Consider the following 14623-nt stretch of genomic DNA (forward strand, 5'->3'; position numbering starts at 1 on the left):
TTGACTCAGTGGTGATCTACTTCCACCCACACTCAGTGGTGATCTACTTCCACCCACACAGACACTGATATATACTGTACCAAACCATTTTTGGACATCAACTGGATCACCTATTTGTAAGGATAAACATAAAATATTACATATATCTCAACATGGCTTTTTCTGTGTTAAAAATTCAAATATTCAAAATTGATATTTTAAATTTCTGTGGGGATAGGCAATATTGAGCCATATGGTTCCTTCTTTTACCTTGTGAGAGAATCATTCAATATTGTATATTTGAGACATCAAAAAAACCACACCAGGAATCCTCTTCAATAAACTATGAAAATTAGATCCAACTGAGTAAAAGAGATATTTTGCACAATTTCAATGAAAACATCCATTAGGCCAAAAAGAGGTTGCTTCATGTTCTGTAGCATATCAAGAACCAGTCATTTAATCATAATCTTCTCTCAACTGAGATGTAAAAGTAGTTCTCTATTATATAATTTTGCTTTTTATGATGGTTTTTACCATTAGCTCTGATGGTGATGCATTTGCTTATTTTGTGTGTACGTGTTATCTTTGTGTTATTGTTTTTCAACTGATTAGGCCTTGAGGAACTTTTTCTATTCCTGTGCCGGCTGGTGTGTGGTAACGTTCATCCTGGGAGTCTGTGACCGACATAATGACAATATCATGCTGACAAAGTCAGGCCACATGTTTCATATTGACTTTGGAAAATTCCTAGGTCATGCACAAACATTTGGAGGGATAAAAAGGTCAGTGTGCAAATAATGTTTATTACAGTAATTAAGCAATGTCCTAGAGTGATATATAACATGTAATGGCATAGAAACCTAGCAGATGACTTGCTCCCCATCTCTCACATCCCCCAGATGACATAAACATGTTTATATATCTAATAACATTGAAGGAAATATGTTTTTCAATAGATTGTTAATGGAACAAATTAGATTTCCTCAAATTGTTAGTGGACTTCTCCCATGAGACACTAATACTGTTCCAGGCTGGATTGTCTGAAATATAATATTTTCATTTTCTTATAAACCTTGAGTGGACAATGAGGCATGAATTCATGGCCTCAGTAGATCTGCTATATTGCCTATGGCAAGCACCATGGTCTACATATCATAAAATTAGCACATTTCCTACACTGAAATTGCCTTGAATCATTCCAAAAATACCTAGTAAGCAACTACCATTCAAGGCTCTGAAGATATGACTGTAAACTAGGCAGGCACAAACCCTGATCTCTTTCTAGTAGAGATTACACACATTAAATAAGTTAGCATGTAAAGAAATAATATGAGAAAAGGAGGAGTTTAATTTGTTAATAAGAAACTGAAGCAAAGAAATGGGATAGAGAGTGATTGGAAGAGGGATGCTATTTTAAAGAGGCCTCTAGGAAGAGATGAGACACAACTTTGTGATTAATGATCCACCGTGTGGAAATCCATGAGAATAGTACTCTAAGAAGAGAGAACAGCAGAAATAACAGCCATGCATGTGGAAATAAGCCTGCTGTGTTCCAATGACAAGAAGGCCTAGAGGTGGATGGAGAGGGGTGGGCAATAGGAGGTAAAGGTGAAGATTTCATGTTATCATGAATGGCAAGACTTCACTCTTTTTTATGGCTGAGTAATATTCCATTGTGTATATCTGCTACATCTTTATCCATTCATTTATTTATAGGGGTGCATATATGTTTTCAAATTAATGTTTTCATTTTCTTCATGTAAATACCCAGAACTGGAATCACTGGATTGTATGGTACTTCTGTTTTTAATTTTTTGAGGAACCTCCATGCTGCTTTCCATACTGAATGCATCAATTTACATTCCTACCAACTGCACAAGAATTTGGTTTTTTTCCACATCCTCACCAACATTTGTTATTTCTTGCTTTTTGGTACTAGCCATTCTAAAAGCTGTAAGGTGATATCTCATTGTGGTTTTGATTTGCATTTTCCTGATGATCAGTGATGTTCAGCATCTTTACATACATCTGTTGGCTGTTTGTATGTCTTATTTGGAAAAATGTCTATCCAGGTCCTCTTTTTGCCAATTTTAAATCTCTTTTGTGCTATGTCTGAGGTACATGGAAATGTACCCAGCATAGATCCTTACTCATAGTAGGTTCTTAATATTGCTTATCAGGTAATAAACCATTCACGGGGAAGCCTTCAGTCATTCAATAATTATTGATTAGATGAACAAAAATGAAGTTGGCACTATCTTCCTTTGAGATTATTAATTATTGTTAACCAGTTAAGGGGGCCAACTGCAGCACTATGAACCACTTGGATTATTATTTGCAAGATTTTGTCTCCACCAGTGGCTATGTAAGACTCATTAGCAATGTGTCGTTGGATTTCTGTCTTGAAATTGATACTTCTGCCCCGAGTTTAAAAGTTAAACTGAACTATTCCTACTCATTATTACTCCTATATGTTCTAACAGTCTAATAATTTTCTTCCAAGTCTTTTTTAGTTATTTCAAGAGTTCATTTGAATGCTGTTTCATAAGATAGCTGACTTCTTCTATCCTAGGATCATTGGTTGTTCTTATTGGTTGCTAGGTTGACAATAGGCTTCTTATAAATCAAACTTCTGTATCCTGTATTCTGTATTCTGAACATTCTTATTTATACTACATTTTTTACATTTTAGACCTGATCTTTAGAGAAAAACTGAGTTTCACTAACTTCTTCTAAACACATACTAGACATATTAATAACCTACCCATAATGTACAAAGTCAAGTATGTAAATCATGCCCTAGGACTATCCTCATCTCTCACAGTCTAGCAAGGCCATATAATGCTCTAATAATAACAGTAATAACCCAGGATCATACTCATTAACATAAAATGCTTCACCCACTGGGACAAGAAAGTGTATGTATCCCAGACACATGTGTTTCTACTACTGTCTACTTCTTAAAAACATGGAAGAGGAAAGTATTTGTATAACTTTTTAGGTTTACAAAGATTTACTAACACATTTCAACTAATTTTACTTCATAATACACTTACCTAAATCATTGCTCAACTGCACATAAAGAGTAGTATTTTTCAGTTGTGGATGGTTTGTGGGTTGGCAAAAAAGAAATCATGTACACACATGAGGCACCCTCTAAGTTGTAGATATATCCTTTAGCCAAGGATACAGAATTTAATAATGGAAATTAGCAGACCAACAGAGCAGAACCAGATGTAGTATATCTGGGGATAGATTTTCCTTTCATCTTTGGTTTCCTTAAAAGGAAGAGCAATGAGGTGATGTTTTCCTTACAAGCAGGATCTTGAGAAAGAAACTGATTTCTTGCTGGGCCATTGCCCTTTTATATCCACGCTTACATCATCATTCCGGAACATCTCACACTAAACATTTATGCGATTCTGTTTAGAAAATGTCCATAGACATTGGCTCTCCTGATTCTTGGATTATATTGAATTAGCCCAGCAAAACTCTCATTTGGAATTCTTGCCCAGGTGTCACTGAACCTTTCCCCTGAATTCATTTTCCCAGAAATCCGGAAAGCCCATGCTTAGACCAAATTGGAGCCTCCTGTAGACTTTCTAACTTTGAAGAAAGAAAAAGAAATGTCATCTCAGTTATGAATATGAAGGATTTCAGATCCTGTATATAAACAAACAATCCTTCCTTATTGGTTTTAATTATGAGATTAGATAAAGAGGATTTAAACCAGTAGATTAAATCACAGGGCAATTCAGCCGTAGCATTCTCTAATGATTCTAGGGAAAATTTGGCTAATCCTTACAATGGAAACAATGAAGAATTTCACCAACTTTCTGAAGCCAATTGGTTTCTCTTTTGAAATATTGCTTAATTATTATCTTCTTTCTTTATTTTCTCTCACAAAGATTCAAATTAAAGTGGTTAACAAATTATGCATCCACAATTTTTCACTCAAATTTCCCCTGTAGCAATGATTTCTATATAGCAATTTTCTCATTACATAAAAGATATCATTGTAATAAACTGTAAATTTCAACTCAGTAATTTCTCTTACAGAGGAAGAAAAATTAAGGAAGGCCTTTTATTGGTGATGTTTATTGTTCTTCTAATTCATTGTTTCATATTTTTATTTTTTCAAACTATGTTTTCACAGTCTATATGGTCTTTCACTTCAGTAATGCTAGAATTGCATGAAGTCTTTAATTTTAGAGGTGGTATGAGTGGTGGTTAAGCTCAGATACCCTGGAGATAGACTGTATGATTTTCTTTTAATTCCATTCTACAACATACTGGTGATGTGACCTTGAACAAATGGCTTCTCTGTGATTCAATTTAGTTTTTCATGAAACAGTTTTTTTTGAAGATTAACTGATATATGTAAAGTGCTTAGAAGAGTGTCTTGCTTCGAGTAAAGTCTCTAGAAATGTTGTTGTAATTAACTGTAATGTAAGTACTCGAAATGAAGTGACAAGAAATGAGACTGCATCTCTAGGTGATTATTGTGTCTTTGTGTTTAAAATTATTTAAATATCTTATTTTTGTACTTTTTTTAAAGTGTGCACTCTGAAATTCATGAGTTGAACTATTAATCCCTAAAGTTCTCTGACTTTGAAGCTTGTTGACTGACAGATTGCATTGCAATTTTGTTGATTGCATTGCAGTGTTCTTCAGATTCATTTAGACTGGAAGGTATTTCACCAAGTCATTCTTGACTTCCAATATAATTTCAGACATAAGCAGAGTGTGCTAGACCTGGATCACGCTAGCTTGCAAGAGCATATTGTGTGTATTCCTTCTCAACTCCATGTTCAACGACATCACTTTGGTAGCCTGAAAGCAGCCATAGTGAAAGTATATACACCATGAAAATTGGCAAATGTCACAAATAAGACCTTTTTTTTTCCCTAAAAAAAAGTGAGTTGGTTATTAAATATGCACCACCATATCAGAGGACATAAATCCATATTTAAAACAGATGAAAAATCATTCCAGAACACAAACAAAATAAAATTCCAACTCTTTTCTTTTCCTATTAAAATATTTACATGAAGATAACCAAAATATTATGTATCTATCTTCTTATAGCATGGTTTTTACCCTTTTCAAGCTTTTCCCAATAAATCACCAATCACTGAATATAATTAATCTCAGAATTTTCATCTCAATATTAGTCATAAAAATGCCCTGTATCTATAATTATCTTGACATTATCTTCAATAGTTAATAACCACTGATTTAAAAATTTGTTTAATTTCTAATTTGAGTATTATGTTTATATTCTAAATATCCTTAATTTAAAACCATCCTTGAAAAAAAAAACTCCCTTAGCAGATTAAAAGATTTTTTTGTCTTACTCCAATCATTCTGGTTTAATGTAATATTCATAGTAATCCAAATGTTTTGTAGGCATTAATGATCTCCCACAAGCTTTAGTTACTATCTTAATGTTCTTTGAAACTAGGTGAGTCTCATTGGTCTGTTATTCACACAATTGTTTATTAATAAACATTGTGGTTCTTTTTACTGAAAGCAGTATCTGAAAAAAAGTACACTTTCCAATACCTCTCCAACTGTGAGTGCCTTTATTAAAGACATCTTTGTATCTTAAGCACCTAGCTAGTTCCTGACACTTAGCAGAGGCTCAATTTTGGTTGATTGAAGGATCACTACAAAAATGTCATAAAATTTACCTCTCTTGACCTGAGAAAGTACAATTTCTCTGAAGATAAAATTATAAGAACTTGCTATATTCTGTTAGTCTAACTATAAATTTACCGAGGGATTTTTACTTAATGGTCAGTCTACGTGTGGGAGTCTGGAGAATGAGACTCAAAATTTGATAATCATTACCTCACACCCATTAAGATGGATAATATTAAAAAACAGAAAACAAATCTTGGTGAGAATGAGAAGAAATTGGACCTCTTGTACAACGTTAGTGGAAATGTAAAATGGTCCTATTGCTATGGGACACAGTATGGCCTCAAAAAATGTTATGTTTCTCAAAATTTATAAAAAATTACTATATGATCCAACAATTCTACTTCTGGGCATGTACTCAAAAGAACTGAAAGCAGGGTCTCAAAGAGATCTTTGTACACTCATGTTTGTAGCAGCATTTTTAACAATAACTAAAATGTGGAAGCAATCCAAGGGTCCATCCACAGAAGAATGGATAAGCAGAATGTGGCATACACATATAATAGAATATTATTCAGCCTTAAAAGGGAGGAAATTCTAACACATACTAAAACATGGATGAATCTTGAGGACATTATGTTAAGTGAGATAAACCAGTCACAAAAAGACATGCATGATTTCACTTACATGAGGTACTTAGGGTAATCACAATCTTTGAAACAAAAAGCAAAATAGTGGTGGCCAGCTACTGGGTGGAGGGGGGAATGGGGAGTTATTGTTTAATGGGTGTAGTGTTTCAGTTTTATAAGATGAAAAGAACTATGCAGATGGATGATGGGGATGGTTGCACAATATTATGAATATATTTAATACCACTGAACTATACACTTAAAAATTGTTGAGATGATAAATTTTATGTAATGTGTATTCTACCACAATGAAATAATTGGAAAAAAAATTGGTACGCTATAAGTTTCACAAAGGCTTCCACCAGTCACAAAGCCAGTCCTAGGAAAACTACACCTAACATCTGAATAGTGTTTTGATGTTCAAAGTACTCGCACATGGACTTATTTCCAGAAAAATGTTGTTCTGTCATTTTCATCTACTCACTATCATTTATCTTCTCCCACCCCCCCATATTATTCCGCTAGGTTTTATTATCTGGTTTCTTCTGAGTAACCCTTTCTATATTTACCTCCCTCCCAATATATGTATAAAACAGTTCCTCCAATTAAAAAAAAAAAAAAACAAAACAAAACATGAATTTTCATCAAAGAGAGACTTGTGAGCTTTCAGATGAGAAGAGTGAGGGATAATTAAGAAAGGGTGGAGAGTATGAGAAAGAGGGAATAAAAGGAACAAAATGAGAGAGGGAAGAAGAGAGGAAGAGAGAACAATTAAAATAGTAGGAGGATTCTGCCTTCTGGTATTCAATGAGTCTGTACTCCATTGTGAACAAAATATGCTTGACATGGAAGACACGCATTCTCTCTTCAATTGGTCTAAGGTATGTGCCTGTCAATATAAGCATCTGATAGTACTGTGTCTGAATCTAGTTTTTAAAGAAAGGCTACACATGTCTCCTAAACATGACCCTAGTGTAAGAACTTCATCTGGCGTTCAATTGAAGAAACGGTACCTGCTCCTACACAGAGTTTAACTCATGGCGTTTAACTTAGTAAGAGATAAAATGTCCATTTCAAGCATGGTTCATAAATTTTGAACATGTAAATGGTAACTTTATGGGCGATTTAAATGTTTTCAGAGGTAACTTGGACTACTTTTGATTTCATTTCCAACTTGATTTGAGAACCTAATCCTATTTAAAATGTGATACCACAATCCAATTTCACATGAGCATTATGGCATTGATAATCTTTTCCTCATAGCTAGACTAACGTCTGTTCCAAGCATACACTGGAATTCCATGCAAAGCATAACTGTACACTTATTCTTGGACTCAAACTCCAGGGAGGAAACATGAGATTCTAGAGGAGTTGACCTAACCAGTCTCTTCTTATCCTCATAAAATCCTGACTTACTATAAACTCACACCCAAAATATCAGACGTGAGAAAGTATGACTGATCATTTTGAAGAGGTAGCTGTTTTAACTACCCTTTTCAAATAAGAAAGATAATATATCTCAGCCTGACAGGAACTCCAGAGTCAGTCCTAAAGTTTCTAAGCAGTTTAAGATCAGGGACCTCTCAGAGTCTAACTATGGACCCACAGCGCATCTACAACAGGCTAGACTAGGAGAAAAAAACATACTTTACAGTTAACAGATTATTGGTGAGAGTCCCCTTAGTTAATAATTGCTGAGAGCTTGAAGATCTCATGGGGCATTAAATGCTCTTCTTGTAATGTACATTCACCCTATGTTTTCTCTATATTGCACATAGGAGGTTTCCTGTGTTGTCTAATTACACAAGGTTCTATCCTATCCAATGGAGATTCCAAATTTGCTTTCTCAATTAACTCATGGATATTAGACAAGAGACTTGGGTTGTTTCTGTTGGACAGCAAAATGTGTTCTCTGAAATGTAGGTCATTTGTGATATCAAGAAAAATGTAGGCTTAAACATTCCCAGTGTACTCTGTCTGCATTCATTTATTTGTATACTGATATCACCATTCACTATGATGGGAGTCTGCACTTTCTTAAATCTCCAAGACAATATATTTTAATGTTACTATGATATTTCCTGAGAGCAAAACCATATAGAAATTAATAATAACAATTTCAATAATAAAAATAAAATGTACCTCATTACTGGGTCCCACATTTCAATTCAGGCTACAAATACATATTCAAACACTCGAGTCTGAAGTTTGGGAATAAAGTTTATGTCCATTTACTGACATTATCAGTTGCTCAAGTAAATACTAGATGAACTATAGTATAAAAAGAAGAAATGCATATGTTCACAGAGACCAGCAAACAGATTCTATTGTCATGAATCCTTCATAGAGTTCTCTATCTTTCCATTTTACTCTCCAGATCCCCTGCCTCCATCAGCAGCGTTGAACTAGGTAGCTCTTCTCACATTGCTCTGGATTATCACTGGGAGTGGCAAAAAGTAAGCACTCCTTAGTGTGATGCTGCATCATCTGGTATAAGGGATCACATTCTAAAGGAAATAGTCAAAATTACCCTTTTAAGCCTCATAAATACTTGGTATGCATTAGCTAATTAATCCTCACAGGGACTCTTTGAGGTAGCTGCTGTTATTTTCTCTAATTTACAGATCAAGAACTAAGAGAGAGAGAAGTCTTAGTTGTTATAACTTGTCCAAAGTCATACGCAGTAGGTAGTAGGACCATTGGGAAGATGCCGTGTAGGAAACTGATACTCCCATTTCTCAATAATCCCAGAACACTCTGTTTTCTCTCCAGTATTGGGACAGATGGCTGTTTTTTTAGTTAGTAACAGATGACATAGTTATCCTGCATTTATGGCCATGATATATATCAAATTTATATCTCTAACAACTACAATCAAATATGTTGCAAGATGATTGCACCGTGAGAAGCATTCATAAACTAAGACCACGTGTTAAAGTAGCAAGGCCCTTCTCCCATCTGTGGGCAATGTGCTCTCTTAGGGGTGAAAAGGCAGGCACAATTGTCATTCTCTTTTAATTTTTTTTCTTACATTAAAAAAAAGCCATCTAATAGGAATAGCTAAGAGAAGTTAATTGCTTATGGCATGTGACTCTAGTTTTCAGAGTCTACCAGGAACGGTTTTATTGAACTTCAGATGGCCAAAGACCACCCCGAGCTGTTGGGATGAAGCACAGGGGTGTTATCTAGACTGTAGAATTCACATTGGAGAAAGTTACTTCTGTAAATTATGGTGTCCTTAAATAGCTTATGTGCTCAATACTTTAAAATTGAACATCATTCATTTTTAAAGTATGTACATATTTGCTTAAGGAATAGAACAATAAATGGAAGACCACTCATTTTAAGGATATACAACACCTCAGTTATTTCAGAGGGCATCCATTAAAATTAGGATGCTTGGTCCTTAAAAATATATTTCAGAATAAGGCAGTCTCCACTGTGAGGGCTAGTGATATTGAGATTTCAAGAGGAAGTGTAACAATAGCCTGACTTTGAAGAAAGGGTGAGAGCTTAAATTAGTGGGAAAAAGACGAAAAAAGCCTATCTTTAATAGTCAAGTATTGTGAATGAAAGTATGAAGGCAGAAGATAAGCATGTGCCATAACCCACTCATCTTTCTCTGTTCTACAACACAGCAGCCAAGTACTGCAAGAAACCATCGACGCTACAGGGCAAACATTGTCCCCATTTTCAAATAAGCTGTCCTCATAGCCCAGCAATCTCACGACTCTTCTGTGACCATCTCACTATTTCATGCTCCACAAGGATTTGTACTTTATTCTTGTGGGATGAACCTCATATCTTCCTTCCCATTATTCCCCACTCCCTACTTTATTTAGATAGACAACCACAACTTCCTACTTTCTTGGGAAAATAGAAATAGTAACAGAGCCTGCTTTTCTACTCAATACAAAACTCACAAACTTAATTACATCTTAATTACATAAACTTCTTCCTTCTTGTTAGAGTAGATCTGTTTTTCCTTCTAAAGCCAATCCTTCCATTTGTACTTCAGAGCCATTTCCCTCCCACCTTCTAGCATACGTTATACTATCAATAATTCATTTTTCCTTGCATATTTATCCTCTCCTTCTTAAATAATCCTTCTAAATATCCTTGTCTCTCCAAAGTTTGAATAACCTTGCCTCAAATGCCCAATTTCCGTGCCACTTTGCTCATCACAAACTTCCTGAAGGAGTTGTCTAAATACTTGAGATCTCTTCCTTACTTTCCATTCCATAACCACTTCAATCTGACTTTATTCTTTATTAGATGATAAAATCAGGGGAATCTGGTGGCTCTGTCAGTTGAGCGACTGACTCTTGATTTCAATTCAGGTCTATCTCAGGGTCCTGGGATGGAGCAGCTGGGCAGTTGGCTTGAGATCCTCTCCCTTTCCCTCTGCCCCTCCCCCGGCGCTGTCTATCTTTCTACTAAAAAAGTGAATCTTTAAAAAATAATAAGATCAACAATGACCTGCATAGTATTTAATTCAACAATATCCATTCCTCATTTTACCTAATTTATCAGCAGATTTCAATGATGACTTCTCCTTCCTCAAAATACCTCTCCACTTGCCTTCTGGAATAGATAATCACTCTCTGATTTTTCTCTGCTTCTCAGTATTCAATGCAGGAGATTCCCTTTTACCACACCACTGAATGTTAAATTCCACAAGACTCATCTTTTTTTTTAATATATAATAATTTTTTATTATGTTATGTTAGTCACCATACAGTACATCCTTAGTTTTTTATGTAATGTTCGATGATTCATTATTTGCGTATAACACTCAGTGCTCCATGCAATATGTGCCCTCCTTAATACCCATCACCAGCCTATCCCAATACCCACCCCCCTCCGAAGCCCTCAGTTTGTTTCCCAGAGTCCATAGTCTCTCATGGTTCATTCCCCCTTCTGTTTACCCCCCCCCTTCATTCTTCCCTTCCTTCTCCTACCGATCTTCCTGCTATTTCTTATGTTCCATAAATGAGTGAAACCATATGATAATTGTCTTTCTCTCTTTGACTTATTTCACTTAGCATAATCTCCTCAGTTCCATCATATTGCTAATCTTGGTGTCAGGTTAAAACTATGTTTCTTGGTATTGTTGCATTGTATATCTTCTTTCACTTCATCTATTGAGGGACATCTTCCTTCCACAATTTAGCTATTGTAGAATACTACTCCATGTGTTCTGTATTTTGGGGTAATACCCAGTGAGTCAATCCCGGATTAGGGTGCTCTATTTTTAAAGGGCCTCCACACTGTTTTAAGTGGCTGCTACCTTGCATTCCCAACATTGTAAGAGGATCCCTTTCTTCACATCCTCTCCAACATTTGTTTACTTGCTTCATTTGCCATTCTAAGCTGGCATAGGTGGTATCTCTGTGGTTTTGATCGGAATTTCCTGTATGCTAATGATTTTGAACATTTTTTCATGTGTCTGTTAGCCATTTGTATGTCTTCATTGGAAAAGAGTCTGTTCATGTCTTCTGCCCATTTTTTTATTTGATTATTTGTTTCTCATGTATTGAGTTTGAGACTTTCTTTGTAGATCTTGGATACCAGTCTTTTATCTGTAGTGTCATTTGCAAATATCTTCTCCCATTCTGTGGGCTGCCTCTTAGTTTTGTTTTGTTTTGTTTTGTTTTGTTTTGTTTTGTTTTGTTTTTTTACTGTTTCCTTGGCTGTGCAGAAGCTTTTTATCGTAATGAAGTCCCACAAGTTCATTTTTTCTTTTGTTTCTCTTGGCTTTGGAGATGTGCCATGAAAAAAGTTGCTGTGGCCGATGTCAAAGAGGTTGCAGCCTATGTTCTCCTCTATGATTTTGATGGATTCCTGTCTTACATCGAGGTCTTTCATCCATTTGGAGTTTATCTTTGTGTATGGTATGAGAGAGTGGTCAAGTTTCATTCTTTTGCATATAGCTGTCCAATTTTCCCAGCACCATTTATTGAAGAGCCTGTCTTTTTTTCCACTGGCTGTTTTTTCCTGCTTTGTCAAAGATTAGTTGCCCATAGACCTGAGGGTCCATTTCTGGGTTCTCTATTCTGTTCCATTGGTCTATGTGTCTGTGTTTCTGCCAGTACCATGCTGTCTTTGTGATCACAGCTTTGTAGTATAGATTGAAATCCAGCAACGTGATGCCGCCAGCTTTGTTTGTCATTTTCAACAATTCCTTGGCAATTCGGGTTCTTTTCTGGTTCCACACAAATTTAAAGCTTGTTTGTTCCAGTTCTTTGAAAAATGTCATTGGTATTTTGATCAGCATGGTATTGGAAGTGTAAATTGCTCTGGGTAGCACAGACATTTTAACTATGTTTATTCTTCTGATCCATGAGCATGGACTATTTTTCCGTCTTTTTGTGTCTTCTTCAATGTCTTTCAAGAGTGATTTGTAGTTTCTAGAATATAGATCCTTTATGTCTCTGGCTAAGTTAATTCCTAGATAACGTATGATTTTTTGGTGCTATTGTAAATGGGATCGATTCCCTAATTTCTCTTTCTTTAGTCTCAGTGTTCGTGTATAGAAATGCAACTGATTTCTGAGCATTGATTTTGTATTCTGCCACATTACTGAATTATAAGTTCTAGTAATTTGGGGGTGCAGTCTTTTGGATTTTCCATATAGAGTATCATGTCATCTGCGAAGAGAGACAGTTTGACTTCTTCTTTGCCGATTTGAATACCTTTTATCCCTTTTTGTTGTCTGATTGCTGTTGCAAGGACTTCTAGTACTATGTTGAATAATAATGGAGAGAGGGGGCATCCTTGTCGGGTTCCTGATCTTAAGGGAAAGGCTTTGAGCTTTTCTCCATTGAGAATGATATTCGCTATAGGCTTTTCATAGATGGTTTTTATGAAATTGAGGAATGTACCCTCTATCCCTACACTCTGAAGGGTTTTAATCAGGAAAGGATGCTGTATTTTGTCAAATGCTTTTTCTGCATCAATTGAGAGGATCATAAGGTTCTTGACTCTTTTCTTGTTGATATGATCTATCACACTGATTGATCTGCGAATGTTGAACCACCCTTGCAACCCAGGGATGAATCCCACTTGGTCATGATGGGTAATCCTTTTAATGTACTGTTGGATCCTATTAGCTAGGATCTTGTTGAGAATTTTGGCATCCAAATTCATCAGGGATATCGGTCTGTATTTCTCCTTTTGGATGGGGTCTTTGCCTGGTTTGGGGATCAAGGTAATACTGGCCTCATAGAATGAGTTTGGTAGTTTTCCTTCTGTTTCTATTTTTTGAAAAAGCTTCAGGAGAATAAGTATTATTTCTTCTTTGAATGTTTGGTAGAATTCTCCTGGGAATCCATCAGGCCCTGTACTCTTGTTTTTGGGGAGGTTTTTTTTTTGTTTTGTTTTGTTTTTTAAAGATTTTATTTATTTGACAGAGAGAGACAGCCAGCGAGAGAGGGAACACAAGCAGGGGGAGTGGGAGAGGGAGAAGCAGGCTCCCAGTGGAGGAGCCTGACGTGGGGCTCGAACCCAGAACGCCGGGATCACACCCTGAGCCGAAGGCGGACGCCCAACCACTGCGCCACCCAGGCGCCCCTTTGGGGAGGTTTTTGATCACTGCTTCAATCTCTTCATAATTAATCGGTCTATTTAAATAATCAATTTCTTCCTGTTTCAGACTTGGTAGTTTATAGGTTTCCAGGAAGGCATCCATTTCTTCCTGGTTGTTTAATTTATTGGCATAAAGCTGTTGATAAAAGTTTCTAATGATCCTTCCTATTTCATTGGTGTTGGTCGTGATCTCTCCACTTTTATTCATAATTTTATTAATTTGGCTCCTTTCTCTATTCTTTTGAATAAGTCTGGCCAGTGGCTTATCGATCTTATATATTCTTTCAAAGAACCAGCTTCTAGTTTTGTTGATCTGCTCTACTGTGCTCCTGGTTTCTAATTCATTGATCGCTGCTCTAATTTTGATCAACTGCCTTCTCGTGTGTGGGTTAGGTCTGTTTTTCTGTTCTTCTGTTCTTCTGCTCCAGCTCCAGCTTCTTGAGGTGAGAATATAAAAACTGCATTTTAGATTTTTCTATTCTTTTGAGTGAGGCTTGGATGGCTATGTATTTTCCCCTTAGGACTGCCTTTGTAGTGTCCCATAGGTTTTGGACCAATGTGTTTTCATTCTCGTTGATCTCCAAAAATTGCTTAATCTGATTTTTAATTTCCTGGTTTACCCAATCATTCTTGAGCAGGGTGGTTCTTAGTTTCCAAGTGTTTGAGCTTCTTCCAAATTTTTCCTTGTGATTGAGTTCCAGTTTCAAAGCATTGTGCTCTGAGAATATGTAGGGAATAATCTCAGTCTTTTGGTATCAGTTGAGACCTGTTTCGTGACCCAG

General features: G+C 36.0%; 1 protein-coding gene across 2 annotated transcripts in view; it reads left to right on the plus strand.

The window, feature by feature from the left end:
• PIK3C2G (phosphatidylinositol-4-phosphate 3-kinase catalytic subunit type 2 gamma) overlaps positions 1 to 14623 on the plus strand; it is a 318577-nt gene that overhangs the window by 205695 nt on the left and 98259 nt on the right. For both annotated transcript variants that reach the window (XM_008707062.1, XM_008707063.1), the window contains one exon: positions 595 to 764. In XM_008707062.1, the coding sequence (XP_008705284.1) occupies positions 595 to 764 (170 nt within the window). The remainder of the gene's footprint in view (positions 1 to 594; positions 765 to 14623) is intronic.

Source organism: Ursus maritimus, unplaced genomic scaffold (assembly GCF_017311325.1).
Source record: "Ursus maritimus isolate PB19 unplaced genomic scaffold, ASM1731132v1 scaffold_26, whole genome shotgun sequence".
Classification (NCBI taxonomy): Eukaryota; Metazoa; Chordata; class Mammalia; order Carnivora; family Ursidae; genus Ursus; species Ursus maritimus.